The sequence below is a fragment of the Myotis lucifugus genome, unplaced genomic scaffold (genome assembly GCF_000147115.1).
Source record: "Myotis lucifugus unplaced genomic scaffold, Myoluc2.0 scaffold_55, whole genome shotgun sequence".
Classification (NCBI taxonomy): Eukaryota; Metazoa; Chordata; class Mammalia; order Chiroptera; family Vespertilionidae; genus Myotis; species Myotis lucifugus.
Genome location: NW_005871103.1, coordinates 3,124,810 through 3,145,321, shown reverse-complemented (window position 1 = coordinate 3,145,321; position 20,512 = coordinate 3,124,810). Strand labels below are relative to the sequence as shown.

The 20,512-nt window shown below is 44.7% G+C and overlaps 1 protein-coding gene and 1 pseudogene across 1 annotated transcript; both read left to right on the top strand.

Moving 5' to 3' along the window:
• Positions 1–2: 2 nt before the first annotated feature.
• On the top strand, positions 3–1,235 carry LOC111826122 (annotated as a pseudogene).
• A 6,567-nt stretch (positions 1,236–7,802) lies between these two features.
• Positions 7,803–20,143, top strand: LOC106697225 (putative uncharacterized protein C3orf49). Its single transcript, XM_023754056.1, has 5 exons — positions 7,803–7,927; positions 11,859–12,172; positions 15,402–15,538; positions 18,382–18,495; positions 18,942–20,143. Exons 1-5 carry the CDS (start codon positions 7,803–7,805, stop codon positions 19,137–19,139), a joined length of 888 nt encoding a protein of 295 aa, XP_023609824.1. The 3' UTR covers positions 19,140–20,143.
• The last annotated feature ends 369 nt before the right edge of the window (positions 20,144–20,512 follow it).

The following is a 20,512-nucleotide window of genomic DNA, read 5'->3' as shown; positions in this document are numbered from 1 at the left end:
CTATGCCAAGCTGCTCACCATGCCGGCACGTTTTGGGCCTGTGGCAGCCAGATAACTGGCCCTACGGAGGACTGCTGAACGTCGTGGTGGACGGCTTGTCCATTATCGGTTGGACGTACCTGCCTCTCCAAGACCCCCGTGTGGATGACTCCATGCAGTTCAAGCCCGCCTTTAGAATTCGCCTCACAGAGAGGAAATCGGCCACGGTGGAGTGCACATACGGCCGCAGAGGGCCCCACAGCTGCCACCTGCAGGCTCAGAAGGACGGGTTCTCCACCATGTGCAACCTGACGCACCACCACAGGATGCCTGGGGGGAGCCAAGAGGCATTACGAGTGTGGCTCAGGGAGGAATGGGGGCAGACGCTGGAGCACCTTTTCCAGGAGGACGGGCTGCGCTTCATCCTGACGAAGCTCATCTGCCACCAGTACGACAACTGCCGGACCTACCGCCGCATCTACCTCTCGCCCAGCCACCCGGAGGACCTCATCAGGCCGGGCCTCTTCAAAGGCACCCACCATGCCCACAGCCTAGAGCTGGTCATGCTCAGCTTCCACGGGAAGCATGCCAGGGCCACGAAGATCACGGGTGACCACCACGTCCCTGCGGGGCAGCAGATGATACACATTCACCTCAGGCACCGCATGCAGCTGCCCCAGGAGATCTTCAGCAGCTTCTCCAAGTACTCCCGCCTGGTCCGGGAGGTTCACGAGCGGGTGACCCAGGAGCAGCAGCAGCAGCAGCAGCAGCAGCAGCAGCAGCAAGAAGACAGCACTGAGGACGGCGGCGAGGGCCATGGCTGGCACAGCCCTGCGCAGCCCAGTGTCGGGGAGTCCGGGGCTGCAGCTTGGGAGGAGCAGCCTGTCCAGTTTGTCCTGCCTGCGGGCGTGAGCTCCGCTGACCAGAACTACCCGCGAGCCTGCAGGATGTGTTTCTATGGCGTGGGCGTGGTTGCTCGCTCTGGCTCCGCCTACCCCCAGCGCATCCCTGGAGTCTTCATGCTGTTCGATGAAGACCACTTCGGCTTCATCTGGCAGGAACCCAGTTGCCTCAGCCTGTACAGCAGAGTCCAGGTCCCCTTCCACAATGCGGAGGCGCCATCCCCACAGGCTTTCCAGGAGATGCTCCAGAACATTCAGTCCCCGCCCCCTGACGGCCCCTTCCTTGCCCAGGGGCCACAGCGGGCAGAAGAGGCTTCAGAGGAAGAGCAGCTTGCCGCACTGTTGGCGGTTTGACCTTCTGACCAGATCACCCACCTCCTTGTTTAGTGGCCTGTTTGTTTAGATGGTGGGAATTGTTAGATTGCTACAACTCTGAAAATAAAAAATAAAAAAACCAAACACTGAATTGCATATTTTAAAAGGGTGGATTTTATACCATGTGAATTATATCTCAATAAGGCCGTTATTCAAAATGAAAAATGGTGCAGCAGTGACGAGAAGAACAAACAGCAGGGAAGATATTTACCAAAGAACTTACATGCACATATGTATAACGCAGGGACACAGACAATAGTGTGAGGAAGGCCTGGGGTGGGGGGCGGGGGCGGGCAAGAAGAGGTTCATGGGGGGCGGGGAGGAGGAACTCATGTAATACTTTCAACAATAAAGATAATTTTGTAAGTGAGGAGTCTAAAGTAAGTGCCTTACTTCATGCTCCTTGACGAGTTTAAGAAGCTCACCCGTGTGGGAGGGACGTGGGTCATCAAATACTGAAATTGTCCTTTCATAGGTGTGTCCGGCAGCAATCAGCTCTGGGTCTTCATAAGCCATTGCTGTGGCAACCTTTTAGAAAAAAATTATTTCAGGAGAAGGGCCTGGCTTTTTTAATGGACATGTTGTAGGTAGTCAATCATTCTGGATAAGGCACGACTGTGGCCATTGTGATTCAGTCGAGATGGCGTCCGAATACATTGGGAGCAACTAGATAGATACATAGATAGATAGATAGATAGATAGATAGATAGATAGATAGATAGATAAATTCTTTTTAAAAAGCATTAATGAGAATGTAGAGAAATTGGATCCCTGGTACATTGCTGGTGGGAATGTAAAAGAGTGGGGCCACTTTGGAAAATGTTTTGTTTTGTTTTTCCCTTTTTGGGGTATGTTTTTGTTGATTTTGTAGGGACAGGAAGGGAGAGGTATGGGGGGTTGGGGGCGTCCGTAAGAGAGAAGCATGGATGGATGAGCTGCCTCCTGCACACCTCCTAGTGGGGGTTTGCCCGCAACCAAGGTGCATGCCCTTGACCGGAATCGCACCTGGGACCCTTCCGTCCACAGGCCGACGCTCTGTCCACTGAGCCAAACCAGCGAGTGCTGGAAAATGTTTGGGCGGTAACTCAACGTGTGAAATCATAGTTCCCATATGACCCAAAAGTTCCACTTCTAGGTACATACCCAAGAGAAATGGAAACATGCTCACCCAAAATGTGCATTAGCATAGTATTCCATCGTGTAGATGTACCACAGTTTTCTAATCCATTCATCTGCTGATGGGCACTTAGGCTGTTTCCAGATCTTAGCTATGGTGAATTGTGCTGCTATGAACATAGGGGTGCATATATCCTTTCTGATTGGTGTTTCTGTTTTCTTGGGATATATTCCTAGAAGTGGGATCACGGGGTCAAATGGGAGTTTCATTTTTAGTTTTTTGAGGAAACTCCATACTGTCTTCCATAGTGGCTGCACAGTCTGCATTCCCACCAGCAGTGCACGAGTGTTCCTTTTCTCCACATCCTCTCCAGCACTTGTTGTTTGTTGATTTGTTGATGATGGCCATTCTGACAGGTGTGTGATGGTACCTCATTGTTGTTTTGATTTGCATCTATCAGATGATTAGTGACTTTGAGCATGTTTTCATATGTCTCTTGGCTTTCTGAATGTCCTCTTTTAAAAAGTGTCTATTGAGGTCCTTTGCTCATTTTTTGATTGGATAATTTATCTTCCTTTTGTTAAGTTGTATGAGTTCCCTATAAATGTTGGAGATTAAACTCTTATCGCTGATAACATTGGCAAATATGTTCTCCCATGCAGTGGGCTTTCTTGTTTTGTTGATGGTTTCTTTTGTTGTGCAGAAGCTTTTTATTTTGATGTAGTCCCATTTGTTTATTAATAAGGGGAGCAATGAGCAGCAGCAGCTTGGCCAGGCTAACCTCTTGACCCCTTTGCTTCAAGGTCCCCTGTGCTCTGACTTCTCAGTGAGCCAGAGCAGCCCAGCCTAGGCCCTCCCGTTACTCCTTCTATGCACCTTCCTGGTTTCTCTGTCCTGTGTTTTGTTTTTTAAATATATTTTATTGATTTTTTTACAGAGAGGAAGAGTGAGGGATAGAGAGTTAGAAACATTGATGAGAGAGAAACATCTATCAGCTGCCTCCTGCACACCCCCTACTGGGAATGTGCCCGCAACCAAGGTACATGCCCTTGACCGGAATCGAACCTGGGACCTTTCAGTCTGCGGGCCGACGCTCTATCCACTGAGCCAAACCGGTTAGGGCCCTAAGTGTATTTTTGCTGTGGCCAACAAATTCCTACTTGCTTCGCTGCACTTTGTGTCTTGACTGAAATCTCTCCTTCAAGGGGACAAGGTCTTGTGGTCTCACCAGTAACAAAACCACTACAATCTCACCCTTGAGACTCTGCCACAACCTCCCCTTCCAGTCCAGAATCTCCCTCTCTCCACTCACTGCCTCATACCCAGTTTATTCCAGCATTGTACCTCCTAATATTCCCGAGTCTGTACACTTCTGCCGCTCTCTACTCCTAACCACCACCATGGGTAGCCTGGGCCAATGCCTACCCAGGGACATTTCAACAACCATACTTTTCCCTCTCCCATGCATTTCCCAAGCTGCTCACTGCAATCTCTTTTAAACGCAAGCACATCATTGCTTTCCCTTGTCACCTATGTTCCCACATGTTGGTCTCCACATGCCTAGTTCCTCAGACCCTTTGCTCCAGCAGATTTCCATCCCTGGAATACTTCTCCCCGATCCTACCAGGGGTTGCCTCCTTTTAACCTGAAACATCTCATCTCAAGTGTTGGCCCTTTAAGAGGTCTTTCTCCATCACTCTGGCAGAAGCACCCACTTGCACTGCTTTCTACAGCATTTTTCTAGTTTTCTCCTAGCATCTTTTACCAGAGCCTGGCATGATTTATCTGTTTGTTAACATGTTTGGTGTCTGTCTCCTCCACTAGGACGCAATTCCTGGGTGGGGATTCCACTTGTTTTGTTCAAGGTTGAATCCCCATTTGTAGGGAGCAGCTCTAGGGTGGAGCCTCGGGCTGACCTGTGGCAGGGCCACAGACAAGTCCCAGCCAGGAAGGCAGAGCTCTCCTAGCATAATTAAGCCTGACCTTGTAGTCCTCCCTCATTCCTTCCTCAGTAGCTAATGGGCTGTGGGAGGTGCAGCAAGTGTTGCCAAAACAAGAACATTTGTATGCCTGTTCATCTACCCTTGTTTTAATGAGACTATAAAATAAAGCATCGGTTTGCAGGCTGGATCCTTTTGTGTCCTCATCCAGGCACGGGAGATTCACCGAGCCCCTGCTGTATTCTCTTGTCTGTCTTTTCCTCAATCCTTCACTGCCCCTCCTCAGGTTCACCCTTGGCCATGCTGGCACAGCACACCATTGCACAGAATAAATATATATGGACTAGCTCTGTAAAAAAACTATCAAATTCATGGAGATAGAAAGGCAGATTGTGGTTTCAAGGCAGGGGAATGGCAGGTGGAGAATGGAGAGTTACGGGTACAGAGTTTCAGTTTTGCAACATGAAAAAAGAATGGTGATGATGGTAGCACAATGATATGAATATAATATATTAATGACACTGAACTGTACATTTAAAAGTGGTTAAGATGATAAATTTAAGTTATGTATATTTTACTTCAATTGCTCTGAAGGTCAAGATCAAGACCCTGAATTGTTCTGTGGGATCCAGCAGCTCTGCCCTCCTTAGTCCAGCTCCTCACCTCCATGGGCTTCTCACCGCAGCCACCCCAACTACCTTCCACCTTCTCTGCAGCATCTGACTCCTTCCACCCGGGGCTTTGGGAGCCGTGCCTCCTCTTCCTGGGACAGACAGGTCTTCACACGGCCAGCTCTTTCTCCTCGCTCGGCTCTCAGGCCAGGGACTCCTCATCTGAAGGTGACCTTCACTCTATTGTCCTTTCCTACTTTCTTCATGACACTTCCCACTAGCCAAAGCTAATTTATTTCCTCCTGTGTTGTCAGCCTCTCCCCCAGCATTTGAAGTTATGTTAGTTAGGGATACTGTGTGTTGTTCACTGTGCTTTCCCAGGTGTTGAGAGGTGCATCAGCATCCACTAGGCCAGTGGTCTCAACCTTGGCTGCACATTAGAATCACCTGGGAATCTTGTTAAAATCCTGATTTCTGGGCCTCATTGAAATCAGGATTTTAAAAAGATTCCAGGTGATTCTAATGTGCAGCCAAGGTTGAGAACCACTGCATTAGGCATTCGAACAGTTGCCGGGTAACAATGAATAAAACATCCCTGGAAGGTAGCAGCTACTATTCCCATTTCACAGATAGGAAAATGGAGGTCCAGAGAAGTTTTTCCACCTGCCCAAGGTCCCATAGCTTATAAGGGGCAGAGCTAGAATTTAAAAACAGGTTTGGCTCCAATCCGTGTCCTTGGTGCCCCAGCTCTTCTCGCTGTTCTTCTCCGTGTCCCATTCCTGTGAGCTCCATCATCTTTGTCAGAGTCCTTGAAAAACCCGTGCATCTTGTCACAGAAGCTGAAGCAGCAAATGCGTTAGCCTGTTGCACACACACGTACACACACAGATTTGCACACTCATAGACATGTGCAAACAGACATACACATACACAAATCAAAGTCAGCTCTTCTTTCCTAATATAAAATCAACCTCATTCATCCAGATTGTTGACAAAATACAACAGAATGAATACAGCTATTCCAATAACCGAGTGACAGTAATTGGGCCATGGTTAAAGAAAATGCTTATTCATTTATTTGTTCATTCACGCACCTATTATTTATTATGCTCTGGGGGTTCCAGTGGACAGTGGATGGGGGAAAATAGGCCAGGTGGAACCACACACCCATTTGGCTAACACACATCAAGTGCCCTGTTTCAGTGCTTCTGAAAGGACCACCTGCACCCACTGTCCCATGAGCGCCTTTCTACCCCTACTTTACAGATGAGAAAGCATGCACAGCCCTAGCTGGTTCGGCTCGGTGGACCGAGTGTCAGCCTGAGGACTAAAGAGTCCCAAGTTTGATTCTGGTCAAGGGCACATGCCTGGCTCGGTCCCCAGTGTGGGGCGTGCAGGAGGCAGTCGATCAATATTCCCCCTCATCATTGATGTTTCTATCTCTCCCTTCCTCTCTGAAATCAATAAAAAATATATATTTTTTAAAAAATAAAAGAAAGCAAGCACAGACAGGTTGAATTGATGAAGGCCACACAGCTGAGCTGCAGTAAGAACCCAGCTGTAACTCCCAAACCCATTCGCTTAACTTCTCAGTGTTATATTATTTCATTCTTTTTTTTAAAATAATATTTTATTGATTTTTACAGAGAGGAAGGGAGAGAGATAGAGAGTCAGAAACATTGATGAGAGAGAAACATCGATCAGCTGCCTCCCTGCACATCTCCTACTGGAGATGTGCCCGCAACCCAGGTACATGCCCTTGACCGGAATCGAACCTGGGACCCTTCAGTCCGCAGGCCAACGCTCTATCCACTGAGCCAAACCGGCTAGGGCTATATTTCATTCTTGACCGTGTTTATGTTCCTCCCCCCAGGACTGGAACAGCAAGAGCCTTGCTTGCTACTCAAAATGTGGCTTGTGAGTCAGCATCATCAGCATCACCTGGAGGCTTGTTAGAAATGCAAATTACCGGATTTCACCCAGACCTATTGTATTGAAACCTGCTTTTTAATAAGACTCCAGGTCATTCCTGTGCACATGAAAGTTTGAGAAGCATGCTCCACATCACTGCTGAGGTCAAACACAGAAAGCAGAGTAATGTTTGTATCTCCCAACAATTTTCTAAAGAGTTTTCCTTCTTAGCATCCTTATTTTTGGAGGGAAAAACTCAAGTGCACCAACAGTGACGGTAATAAACCCTAGTGTCTGCTGCCACCTTGTGGTGAGGGGTTTCAACCCAGCCAGAATGTGCTCTTTTCCATTAAATAAATGGGGAAATGTTGGGAGGGAAGGGTGGGCCAGGTACTCAACTTTTTTAGCCAAGTGCTTTGAGAGAACACGACAAACGTCCAAGATATAATAAAATAGTCCTTGGAGGTGCTGTGAGGTGTGCTGTGAGAAGGCCAGGTAACAACCTGCCTTTTCATGTGTGTCCCTGGGACTGAGTATGGGCAACTCTAGTTGAGAGATTTAACAAAAGCTGGATCGTTGGTATTGCTCCTATAGCTTCTTTCCTCTTTGGAATTCAGCATGCACAGCTGACTGTGATAATCATCACCAACCCAAACGCCTGTGGTTAGATAATCAGGTCCACGTTGGCCTTGCCCAGGAAGCTGCAACACATTCCACAAAGTGAAAAGGAATGTCCCACCGCTTTGCCAAATGCATCATTGGGACCTGGGTGAAAGGATGACCAAAGCCAGGCCCACGAGTGATGTCTCTAACACCTGGAAGGGAATAAACAAGAGATTTCAAAAATCTGCATATTTTATCCCAAGCAGCCCAGCAGTTCAAACTGCCTCAGTCCCTGAATAATTTTGCTTTGAAGTTTCTGAGCTCAAGCAATCTCCAACAGCGACTGCAGGTGACGCTGACAGCAATGGACCGCCCTCAACTCCATCGACCGGAGTCCTTCAAGTTCAGTTGTGGGAGAGCTGGCCAGTACCGAAGGTTTCAGCAACCAAGAGGGAAAAACAGCTCATTCAAAAGGAAGGGGATTGAAAGGTAGGAAATTGGGACTCACTTTCTTTTTCACTGAGTGGGATTCTTTGGATTTTGCATTAAACCGTATTCACTGTGACATTAGAAAAGGTAGCATCTCTTTTTAGCATTGCGTTTGGAAATGAAGGCTCTGTGTGGGCTAAGGAGAGGGCACTGCATTTACACACTAGTCAGGAAGCCTCATTTGGTGATCAGCAGAGTCTTCGCTGTAGTGGAGAAAAGCTTTCCTTCCACCTGAATTTGAGTTTGAATGTGGCATATGACAGCCAAGTGAGCACTGGTGGTCATTTCAGCCTCGGGATTTTAGACATCGCACATCCCATACAGATAGCATTGTTCCGAATACTCAGTAGAACATCCCTCAAGATGAGTCCATGGTCCATGACTCTGTTCCTTCTCCAAGCAATTCTCCTGCTGAAATAAGTACTGATTATACCTCACTTATGTGCATGCTCTTTAATGTAACCTAAAAATTGTCTCATACCTCATATTTCTTGCCAATGGTGAAACCATAAACACGGACATGAAATATTCCAAACACGATACATTTTAATTTGGAAAGTCAGTTAGATGATTTATTTTCCATTTCTTTTGGCTTCTTTCTTACCAGGGTCATTAGCAATAGCTCTGACATGCAGAAAACAAGTGTTTCATGAGGCCAAAAGCATCAAAGACTAAACTTTTGAACTTTCGTGGACAAAATAACATTTTGCAGAGATTTCCACTTTTAAGAAGAAATGGGGGTTGAAGCAATACAACTGAACACATTTACTTCTAACCAAGAAACTTTAAAACTTAAGAAGGGGAGTATTCTTTTTCTAACAGAAATTTCAGCAGTTCTATTCCTAGGCCCTGAAGCAAAATCACCTTTGTTAATTGTTATAGGTTCGGAGTGAAGGTGGGGAGTGATGGGAGTGGGAGACACCTAGGCTTTTTACCTGAGGGGTGGTTTTCAATGTCCCTGGACCTCCTAAAACGTATTTTCATTGTTTTGTGTTGTGCATGTGTGTATTTGTGGTAGTTGGAAAAGATGGCTTTATTAAAAGATTCTCAGAGGTGTCTTGGGAGATTAATCCTAGCCCATATATGACTTTTGGGTGAGTTAGAACATGATACTCCCTCCTCAGGACACTTTACTGCCATGGGCTAGAAAGTTGATAGGAGTAACTATACACAACTATAATGACTAAATGTGGACAGCACCCCCTAGAGGTTGTGTGTGTTAACTGGCCGAACTCCTCTAACCCAGGAGGTCTCCCTCCTTGACTTTTACATTTTCCCACACAGATCTGATCCACTTGGTACTAAAAGTTATAGATTATTGAATGTTTTGTTAGGTACCAAGCACATATGTTACTTCCTTTTATTTGCACATTTCTAAGAATAGTATAGCAATTTGAAAATAAGAAAACTGAAGCTTATAGAGTTAAATAACATGCCCAAGATCACACAGGTAGGAAGTGTGGTGCTGGGTTGAACAAAACCCTTTAACACTGGTTCCTGGGCTCTGACTGGCATGCTGCCCACGTATGACAGAGAAACTCACTAATTTAGGTCCAGTTCTGAGCAGGGTTCTCTGGAGTGTGGTATGTGTGCTGCTGGTGGGACATGAGATATTTCAGGTAGTATTTGAAGGATATTTTAATGGTTATGAATTTATTTACATCCACATTATATATATATTACATGTATTATCCTATATAATAAAAGCCTAATATGCAAATTGTCCCCTTGACCAGAAGTTCGACTGGGAGTTCGACCAGGGGACGGGGCCAGCTGGCCAATCGCCCGCAGCCCCTCCCCCTGGCCGCCCCTACCCCAGCTAGTGGCAGCGGCAGCTGGGGGGAAGGGAGGCCCCAGCTGGCAGCTGGCAGCTACCAGGGACCCTACTGCATTTTGTGCACTGGGCCTCTAGTACATCTATATATATAAAAGCCTAAGCGACCGAACTACTGAACGACCAGTCGATGGGTTGCTATGATGCGCACGGACCACCAGGGGACAGACGCTCAACGCAGGAGCTGCCCCCTGCTGGTCAGTGCACTCCCACAGCGAGAGTGCTGCTCAGCTGACCTACGGGTGCCAGATGCTGGGCTCACGGCTGGCGAGCACCGCTGCAGTGGTACAAGCCTCTCCTGCCTCCACAGCAGTGCTACTGAGTGGCAGCAGCAGCAGGCCAGAGGGGCCGGGATGAGCAGGAGTGGCACGGTGCCTGGCCCAGGCTCGGGATCAGGCTCCTCCCTGGCCTCCTGCTGCTTCGTGCACTACTGTATCCCTCGGGAGATGTCAGACTGCAGGTTTCAGCCCAATCCTCACAGGCCAGGCCAGAAAGCAGCAGTCTGACATCCCCCGAGGGGTTCAGGATTGCAGGAAGGTGCAGGCCAGGCTGAGGGACTCCACTGGTGCATGAATCTGTGCACCGGGCCTCTAGTATAACATAATATAAAACCTGGGATTTCACCCAAAGAAATGAAGTTTTATGTTTACACCAAAACCTATACACAATGTTTATAGCAGCTTTATTGATAATAGCCCCAAATTGGAAACAACCCAAATATATTTCAGTGAATGAATAGTTGACAAAGTAAATAGTCATGGTATAGTCACATCATGGAATGTTACTCAGCAATAAAAAGGAACAACTTATTGATGTACACAACAATGTGGATAAATCTCTAGAGAAATATGCTGCCTGACAAAAGTAAGTTCCAAAAGGTTATATACTGTATGAATTGATTCATATAACATTCTCGGAAAAACATAGAGTATACGCATGGAGGACAGCTTAGTGGTTGCCAGAGGCTAAGGAAAATGTGAGGTGAGTGGGAAGTGGGAGTGGCTATAAAACACGAAGGATCCTGGCTGTGTAGACACGCTCTGTATCTTGATAGAATCAATGTCAACATGCTGGTTGTGATAATGCATCATAGTTTTACAAAAGGGGGAAACTGGATAAAGAGTACAAGAGAATTTCTCTTTTAAAAATGGGCTTAAAATATTATTTCTTATAACTGCATGTGAAACTACAATTATCTAAAAATAAAAAGTTTAATTTTTTAAAATCCATGAGATTTTATGAATAGTATTGCTTTGGGTGAGACTAACAAAAAACCATTAACTGAGGAAGAATATTAGGTAAATGCTGGTGTCCTGGAGGGGTGGTGCTCACTCTAGCACAGAGGATTAGCATGCAGACCTTGGGATCAGTGCCTGAGCAGAAGTCATTCAATCTGCCCAAGCTTTCATTTCATTTGTAAAAGGTAGGCAGCCATATGAGGGTTAAATTAGGTAATACGCTTGAAAAAAGTAGAATGTTTAGCACAAAGAAAGCTATTAAGAAATTGTATCTACTTTTATTACTAAAATATGCCAAGATGATGAAGATAGTGTACGACTAGTTGGCATTTTGGAACTATGTGTTCAGAATTCTTCTCTCTAAATGAATGTTCTATGTAAATGCAGCATTTGTGGAACTGTGGAGACTATATTCTTTATTGACTGGCAGGCTCTCATCTCTCACCACTGTAGCCTTAGAACTACCATATCCAGCAAAAACTGTCTCATACCATCACTGAGATAAGATTGCCAATTTGCCAATATGAGGTAATACATTCTAACATTCACACACCAGGATTAAAATCTGCATTTGTGCCTAGTTAATTGCGTTACCCACTCTCTGTATCCGTTTACTCATTAGTAAAAAGAAGATGATCGCATTACCTGCCTGCTATGAGGATTCAGTGAGGCGGTGGCCAGAATGCACTACTACAGTTTGGTGACAAGACACCAAGCAGTTGCTTTGGCTCATTTTTCTGTGATTTGATTCTTGGAATTGTGTAGTTTGTTCACATTTGCCACTTGGATTTTAATGATTTCAATGTCCCGTTTTTAACTTTTCAATTCCCTTAATACAAATTATTTTTCTTTTTATTAGATGGCATAAAGCTGTGTCTACCAACTTGGTAAAACAAAATGTATTGGTCCCCAAAGAGGAACCGTCCAGTGGCAGCGACATGGAATTTCATGAAAGCCAGCAAAGTCAGAAAAAAAGTGTGATGAAGAAAGTGAAGACCTTCGTCGGGAGGATGCTGTCAGCTCGGCACAGACACAAGCCAGCCGGTTCGGGCGCCACCAGCCCCCAGGAAGCCCTCCTTCCCCACCCGCAGAGCCTTCTTCCTGGAGGTGCCCAGGAGCTGCCGCCGCCCAGGCTCCGCTCCACACCGAGGACGAGAAAACTCCCACAGAACGGTAATCATGGGCACTGCTAGCTAGGTGTTGAGGCCAAGAGGAGTAATGCAATTGGGATGGATTTTCTTGCTACTCAAAGTATGGCATGTCAGGGAGCTTGTCTGAAATGCAGACTCCCAGGCCCCACTCTGTTCTACTGAGTCAGTATCTGCATGTTAGAAAGATCCGCAAGTAACTCTAGGATGTACATACAGTTTGAAAAACTCTGAATTAGATTGCCTTTGAGGTACTTCCCAGTCCAACTGATCAGTGGGTTAGTCAGTTTATAGCCCCTTTTTATTTAAATATATATGCACACATAGATGAATATGTGCACGCATAGGCACATAGATGAGTATGTGCATGCATAGGCACATAGATGTGTATGTACAGGCATAGGCACATATGTGTATATGCATGTGTGGACACATATGTGAGTATATGCATATACACATACACATATATTATGCATATACACATACACATATATTAGGAAATCAAACTAAAGTGGGATTTTTGGGGTTTGTTTCTGGAGAAAGTAGTGATGCGGTCTTTCAAATGGCTAATTCCAACAGTAGAGAGTGTGGTGAGAATTCTATGAATAAAATGTATGTTATTGTGTCTATTCCCCATGTACTTTATGTAAGAATTGACATTTGAAAAAAAAACATTGTCTTTTTCGCAAGGTAGTAATGCTGTTTTAGGGGGTCCTATGATGGATAGCTAACAATACCACTAATATTTGCATTTTCCTTTGTAGATTTTAAAAATTAATAGACCTTATTTTTCAGAGTAGTTTTAGGTTTACTGGAAAAAAATAGCAGAAAATACAGAGAGTTAGTTCCACATCCTGCCCCCTCTCCTCACCCCATCCTCACAACTGATGAGCCAATATTGATATATTATTACACCAAACTCAAGTCCATAGTTTGCATTAGGGTTCACTCTATGCCCTGCCCAGCTCTATGGGTTTGAAACCACCTCATGTTGTGTCATGCATCCACCATTACAGCCTCATACAGAATAGCTCCAGTGCCCTAAGAGCCTCTGAGCTTTTCAGTGTCCTTTACAGCCCAGCACCAGGAAACATACAGCCCTGGGGTGCACGTAGGGAATCCACACATACGTTCCCATTTCTCACAGTGAAAAGGCTGAAAACCTGCTGGGTACTTTTTCTAGGAAGAAAACAACAACTGATGTCTTCTAGTTGACTGACTGTCCTTTCAAACAAATATTCTGGAAAAAGCAGTCACTAAGCATCCAAGCATCTAGCAGTCACCTGGTATGGACTGACCTGTCTATTTCTGTTGAAAATAACAAAAAGGGTGTGCTCTATAGTGATGGAGCTGCAGTTGGAGAGTCTGGCAGGAAACAGAGCCCCAAGTTCCTTTTCCTCATCTGTGTGCATCAGCTTTTGTCTTAGTTGGAATAACAGGTCTCTAAGATTTCTCCAGAAAACATGCTTATCCTTCAGGCCGCAGCTCAAGTATTAACCACCTTGTCTCAGGTGTGGCCCAAACAACCTTGCTCTTCTCTGCCAACCCTCATAATAGTTTTCAACAAATATCTGCTAAATATGTATTACATGTCAGCCACATGTTAGGGATAGAGTAGCAGATAGAACAGACATGATCCCTGCCTCCACAGGGTTACAGTGTAGAGCAGGGGTCCTCAAACTACGGCCCGCGGGCCACATGCAAATACAAATATTGTATTTGTTCCCGTTTTGTTTTTTTACTTCAAAATAAGATATGTGCAGTGTGCATAGGAATTTGTTCATAGTTTTTTTTTTAAACTATAGTCCGGCCCTCCAGCGGTCTGAGGGACAGTGAACTGGCCCCCTGTTTAAAAAGTTTGAGGACCCCTGGTGTAGAGGGACATTCCAACACGATACAATTACATCTGCTGCAGATAGAGGGCGCTGTGAAAATATGTCATGCCTCAGGAGGGGAGGAGCTCCAGAAAGGCCTCCTGGAAGAGGAAGGGACAGCTCAGCCATCTGAAGGCCACCTGGAGGCAAACAGGGAGAGAATGGGGAGAAGGTTGTCCCAGGGAGAGGGGAGCACCCAACGTCAAGAGAGCACCAGGCGTAATTAAGAAAGCGATCCTGCCAGGACTGAGGTGGCAAGGGTGTTATAAAGCCAGTTAAGAATTTTTTATACCCAAGGGTGATGAGAAACCACAGAATACTTGCAAGCTGGGGATTTACATAATCTGATTTGCATTTTTTAAAGATAGCTCCGGCTGCAGAGTGGAGACTGGGTTGGAGGAGGGCAGGAGCCAATGCAGAAGGAGCAGTAAACAGGCTCTTATGTTCAGGAAGGGATGACAGTAGCCTGGCTGGTCGGGGCAGTGGGGAGGGAAGAGCTGGGCAGTGGAGCGTGGGGGAGAGGGAGGCTTCTCCGGTTGAGCACCTATTTTGAAAGTGGACCTCCCCACCCCCGCTTCACTGAGATTAGGAGCCATGGCTCCCAGAGAGGTCCTTGTCTGCAGCCCTCAGTAGGACGAGATGACTTTAGGTGCAGCGCGCAGTAAAAACACTGAAACAGAGCAAACTGCAAACACGTCGATCCCTTTAAATACACCAAGGAAAAGTCTCATTTCCTGCCTTTTTCTCTTTTAATAAAAAGTAGAGTAACCTCAAGCTTAGTGCCTTCTGCAGCCAATAATATGGTTTTGTTTTTACCATATTAATTTTAATGCCTATGTATGGTACTGGTTTTTGATTTATGATAGTGTTTTAAGTTCCCTTTATAAATACATTCCTTGTGTTAAGAATGGGATTGCTATAAAGAAAACATGAAAGGGTTCGCATGGCTCCTGGACTATGGGGAAACTGCTAGGATGGTATGGGAGTGCCTGAGCCTGGAACCGCATTGCTGAAGAAAAATCTTAAAACGTTGCTTCAACCGACAACCAATATTCAAGGGATTGTCCTACACATCAGAGGTTACTTCTCTAATTTCACAAAGTTAAAGAGAAAAGCATCAGGCAGCAAACTGGTCTCGAAGGCAGACAGGTGACCAACCACCTTGTCAAGACTGGTTGGTGACCACTGAGATGCCAGCCCGAGCAAAGGCCGTGTGTGCAAGAGAAGGTGTCAGACAGAAAAGCAAATCCAGGTGGAATTGTTAACCCCAAGAAAAAAGCTCCGAGGCAGCACGGGATGCTGTCTCTCCAGACACTTTCTAAAGGGAGAATATGTTTACAACTGTGATCATTACAGCTTCTCTTCCCCCTTCACTCTGAGCAGCTCTCCAACTCGACGTTGTAGAAGCAGAGACGGAGGAGATCACCCGTGGAAGCACACTGCTCCGGGCCAGAACCACCCGGCGGCTGTCAGTGACATCCCTCCCGGCGACATCCCTCCCGGCAGGGCTGCACAAGGTAAACCGCTGAAGCACACTCCCCGGGACACGTACAGTCAGACTCTAGGATGTGGGAAACGCCAGGTTCTCTCCTGCCGCAAGTCCCTCACAAGAAAGCCATCCGATCTCCTGCTTGTGTAGCGATTCCAGGAATTTAGGCCCAGAAAACCGGCTAATCCGATCTGGTTCCTCCATTTCTGAGCTAAAACTGTTCAGCTTTTATTACAGTCTGGGCAACAATGGAGCTTGGAGTTTTACATTGGCGTTTTAACTGTTCAAATATCACGTTAGTGTGCTGGCATCTGGCGTGTCGTGCATGCTGCGTGGGGAGCAATCCCTGAGACAGGCTCTGCCCTGCAGACATTCTTTGAGGATGCGAGTGTACATATGTCCAAGGCAGTAGACGTTAGCTGTATGTGGCTTTCAACACCTGAAACGTGGCCAGTGCAACCGAGAACCTGAATTTTTATTTAAAATGCAAATAGCCACATGTATAGGAAGTACAGACAGTGCAACCCTAGACCATCCAGAACTCCCCAATCCAAAGCTTGTATTTATCTGTAGGTATGGAAATTTGAGCCTAAATTGCTCAAATTATTTTTTAAAATAGCCGAAACTATTATTAGTTTAAATATAACATTTACGTAAAGCTATGTTCCAGGCCCTAAGTGCTTTAACTTCTCAGGTAATTCTTACAACAGCCCTATAACGTATGGCAGTGTTCTCCTTATTTAGAGATGGCACGGAGATTAAGTAATTTGTCCAAATAAGTCAGGCTTCAAACCCAGGAAGACCTGGCTCTATAGAGTCCTTACTCTTACTTACCATGCTTAGTACTAACTGTATCATCCAATATGGTAGCCAACAGCTACATGTGACTATTGTTAATAAAATTTAAATTAAATCAAAGTTCATTTCTTTGATTGCACTAGCTACGTTTCAAGTATTCAACAACCACATGTGGCTAGTGGCAGTTTTATAGGACAGCACAGATAAAGACCATTTCCTGTCCACAAAAAGTTCTATTACATAGCAGTGCTCTAAGCCATCACTAGAGTGCAGTATTAGTTTAGAATCTTGCCTCGTTTGTGTGCAAGGTTCATACTTATTTTATTCCTATTATGTGCTTGTTAATTCCCAGTTCTAGGGCCACAAAGGTGATCCCATGGACATGGTGGTGTTTTGTGGGATTTATAGTTTAATAGAAGAGACAGACATTAAACCATGGAACTGCAGACTAGTGGGGTAAGGATAATCATTTGAACAAATGGTGCTGGGACGAGCAGATGTGGGGAATAAGATGAAATTTGATCCCTGTCTCACACCGTATAAAAAGTTTAGTTCCTGTTCAGTGATAGATATGGAAAAGGTAAAACCTTAAAACTTTTTAAGGACACTGAGAATAGCTTCATGATTTCAGTATAAAGACTTCTTAGAACACATCCCTGACCATAAAAGATGGAGCCCTGGCTAATGTGGCTCAGTTGGTTGAGGGTCGTCCCATGCACCAAGAGGTCACTAGTTTGATTCCTGGTTAGGGCACATGCCTGGGTTGTGGGCTTGATCCCCAGTAGGGGGTGTGTAGGAGGCAGCTGATTCATTTAAAAAAAGGAAAAAGATGGATATATTTGGCTATATGAAAATTAAGAATTACTGTTCATCAAAAAACATTAAATCAAATGTTCTCTACTGGCTTTAGAATGGTTTTGTTTAGCTCTCAGAATGTTCCCCAAAATATATTTAAATTAATTGCCCACATTTAAAAATTAGAATATTTCCAATAAAAATCTGGCTTTTCAGCTTTCGTTAGAAAACTAAGAAGATTTGGAAACACTAGCGCCGCCCCCCACCCCCCCACCCCCCAATTCCTCACAGCAACAGCAGGAGCCCTGCAGAGGCTGCCCCCTATGCTTGAGGCACATTCTCTCCAGTTCACACCAGCCCCAGGTTGTTTTACAAAAACTGCCTGGCCCCTCTAGGCATTTGACTTTACATTAGTGGTATCCAACCAACAGAAATATCTTAGTAATTATGAAGGGTGGTAAGTGCTTAGTAGGAAAAAGTACTGAAGTTTATGTGAGAGAGGAGAGAGTTCAACTATACACAGGGCCGGGAAGTTCTGCAAGTGACATGTGAGTCTGGGCAGGCTGGCGGGGCAGAGTGGTATGTTCAGCACACGCATTTGTAAACTCCCTCACAGGCGAGGGCTAGGACCCAGATATGGTCTCATATCCTCCTTTATGCAGGTCTCACAATAGTTCTAATGCTATTTATTAAGAGAAGAAGAAAGTGAGCCCAATTAGACCAAAGAGGGCATATTAGCCAGGAGCCATGGCCTAGAAATGATTCCTAATAGCAACACCATGAGAGCAGGTACGTGCAACCAGCACACCAGGGACAAGAGGAAAAGTACCAGGCATGTGGTGAAAAGAACCCAGAGCTTTTTTACATTTCCAGACATGTCTGCCATGAAAACAAGGAAACCTATAGAAAAAAGACCAAATTAACAACTGGATCCAGTGATAATGAGCTTTCCGGGCACTGGTCCATAACAACTCCACCTCACTGTGCTCAGCAGCCGCACAGGCAATTTCTTCTTCCGCTACGACTGACCTGCTTTTTTCCTGACACTGTATTTTCTTTCAGAACCAGGCAATCTCATTCTCTGCACCCTATAGATCTCTTCAAAGAGAGCTCTGGACACAAAGGAGATACATGGGGCGTGGAGAAAATATGAATACGGTCACCAACTTGACATTTGTTATGTGGCAAACGTTCAGTTTGTAAGAATTTGTACCTAAGCACTGTCACAAAAGTCATGCTGGCGCTTTTTTAATCTGTGTGTTTGCATCTTTGTGATAGGCTCCACGCTCCGCAAAAAAGAGACCACACTTTCCAGCACTTAGAAAGAGGAAACACGGCACGAGAAATGTCCTCCGGAAACCAGACTTGACAGTAGGAAAGCTTCAAATGCAGGTAGTGGACAAAGGCTTTTACTTCTGTTTCAGAAGCAGCAGCAGGCCAGGTTTCGCTGGATGCACAGCCCCGCTGGACAGCATGACTGTGCAGTGAAATTGATGATTGCCATTAAGAAATAATGTTAGTGGGGGCGTTTTGAAAGTGGCTGAAGGATTGCTAAAGGCACCTTGGTTGGTATTGTGTGCCTAATAAACACTAAGTGAATTCAATTAATATAAAGGCATGCACATAGGCTTCTTTTGAGAAGAAATGAGATCGTCTTTATCACTGGGTAGTAAATGTATATTTTCAAGCTGTTTGCTACGACTTGAATTAGAACAATACTTCGAATGTGCAAAATGTCCACCAATTCCTGAATTAATCTTCAGGAAAAACAACCATCCCTCAGGTTTGACAGGGTTGTCCAGCACATGGCTGCACTTCTTTGTATTTATCTGTCACAGGTGGATGACCTCATAGAAACAGTGACGGACAAGTCCATGAAGTTACTGGCCCAAAGGCACGCTGAGCTTCAACAGTGCGAGTTTCTAGGGGACGAAATTCTTCAGTCTTCTAAGCAGTTCCAGAGGATTTCCAAGAGAACCATGAGGAAGTATAAATTGAAGAATGTGTGTTTCCCATGTACCTGCTGCTGCTTCTGATTTTGTTCTGGATTGCATAAAAGTTATCTTCATAGGGATTCTTACCTTTTGGTACATAATCCTGAATAAATCCCTCTAGTGAATGAATCAGTGGGGAGGAGGCATTTTTTATAATATTCTGCCCCACAGTCCTTAAAAAATTACTTTTTTAAAAATTAATTTTTAATTCTAACTTACTATAAGCAAATTTTTGCTTCATAATTCTTATAAATAATAAAAAAATAGAAACATTAAGGCATAACAATTCTGCAAAAATATTTCTCCCATGATTGCCTTTAAATACAACAAAGTATTTAAAGGTATTACCACACTTTTTGCTTGCCCGCTGTATCTCAGTGGTTGAGCGTCTTCCTATGAACCAGGAGACCAGGGTTTGATTCCCGGTTAGGGCACATGCCCAGGATTGTGGGCTCAATCCCCCGTGTGGGGCGTGCAGGAGGCAGCCTATCAATGATTCTCTCTCATCATTGAGGTTTCTCTCACTTCCTCTCAGAAATAAATAAAAATATATATTTTAAAAAAGGTATTATGACACTTTTAATATAACTACAACTGAGCTAATTTCAAATTTTCATGTTTTTAAATATAAAAATTCTTAAAATTACAAAAATGTAACACTATTAAGGTATGATTCATGTAAAGTGTCATGTTTCTGAACTAAAATAAATGAATAAAGCTGAAACCTAACAAGTATTGAAAATGTAATTTAATACTTAAGAAAATTACAGGTGATTCAGCCTTAGTTTACTTTTAAAAAGGTCATGAATTCCTTTAAGCAAGACCATATTCATATACTATTCTAAAATTACTCTTCACTTTATCAACTTTTCTCCACTGAAAGTTATTCCCAAGGAACAAAACAGTTGAGAGGAAATATGAACAAAACATTTATTTTTTTTATTATTTTTTAAAAATATATTTTATTGATTTCAGAGAGGAATTAAGAGGGAAAGAGAGATAGAAACATCAATGATGAGAGAATCATTGGCTGGCTGCCTCCTGCACACCCCCCACTGGGGATCAAGCCCGCAACCCAGGCATGTTCCCTTGACCGGAATGGAACCTGGGACCCTTCAGTCTGCAGGCCAACACTCTATCCACCGAGCCAAACCGGCTAGGGCTGAACAAAACATTTAACGACCACATTGCTCAAGTATTAAGGAGAGAGATCTAGAAAATAATGCATATGGATTTGCTTTGCCTTTTACACCAGTGATTCTTAACATCATGGAACCTGTCCCACAATGACCATACACCACAAACATTTTGCACATATTTTGCAAGTTCACAGCCCTCCTGAAGCCTGTCCAAATACTCCACTTCTAAAGTGGTAACAATGCCTACTGGCATGGCTCAGTGGTTGAGCGTTGGCC

What these genes read in the sequence shown, in the direction of transcription:
- LOC106697225 (XM_023754056.1), top strand. Translation starts at nt 7,803, where the DNA reads ATGGACCGCCCTCAACTCCATCGACCGGAGTCCTTCAAGTTCAGTTGT. An exon ending in AAAAGGAAGGGGATTGAAAG is followed by an intron (nt 7,928 to 11,858) that starts GTAGGAAATTGG and finishes TCTTTTTATTAG; the next exon opens with ATGGCATAAAGCTGTGTCTA. An exon ending in GAGAAAACTCCCACAGAACG is followed by an intron (nt 12,173 to 15,401) that starts GTAATCATGGGC and finishes CTTCACTCTGAG; the next exon opens with CAGCTCTCCAACTCGACGTT.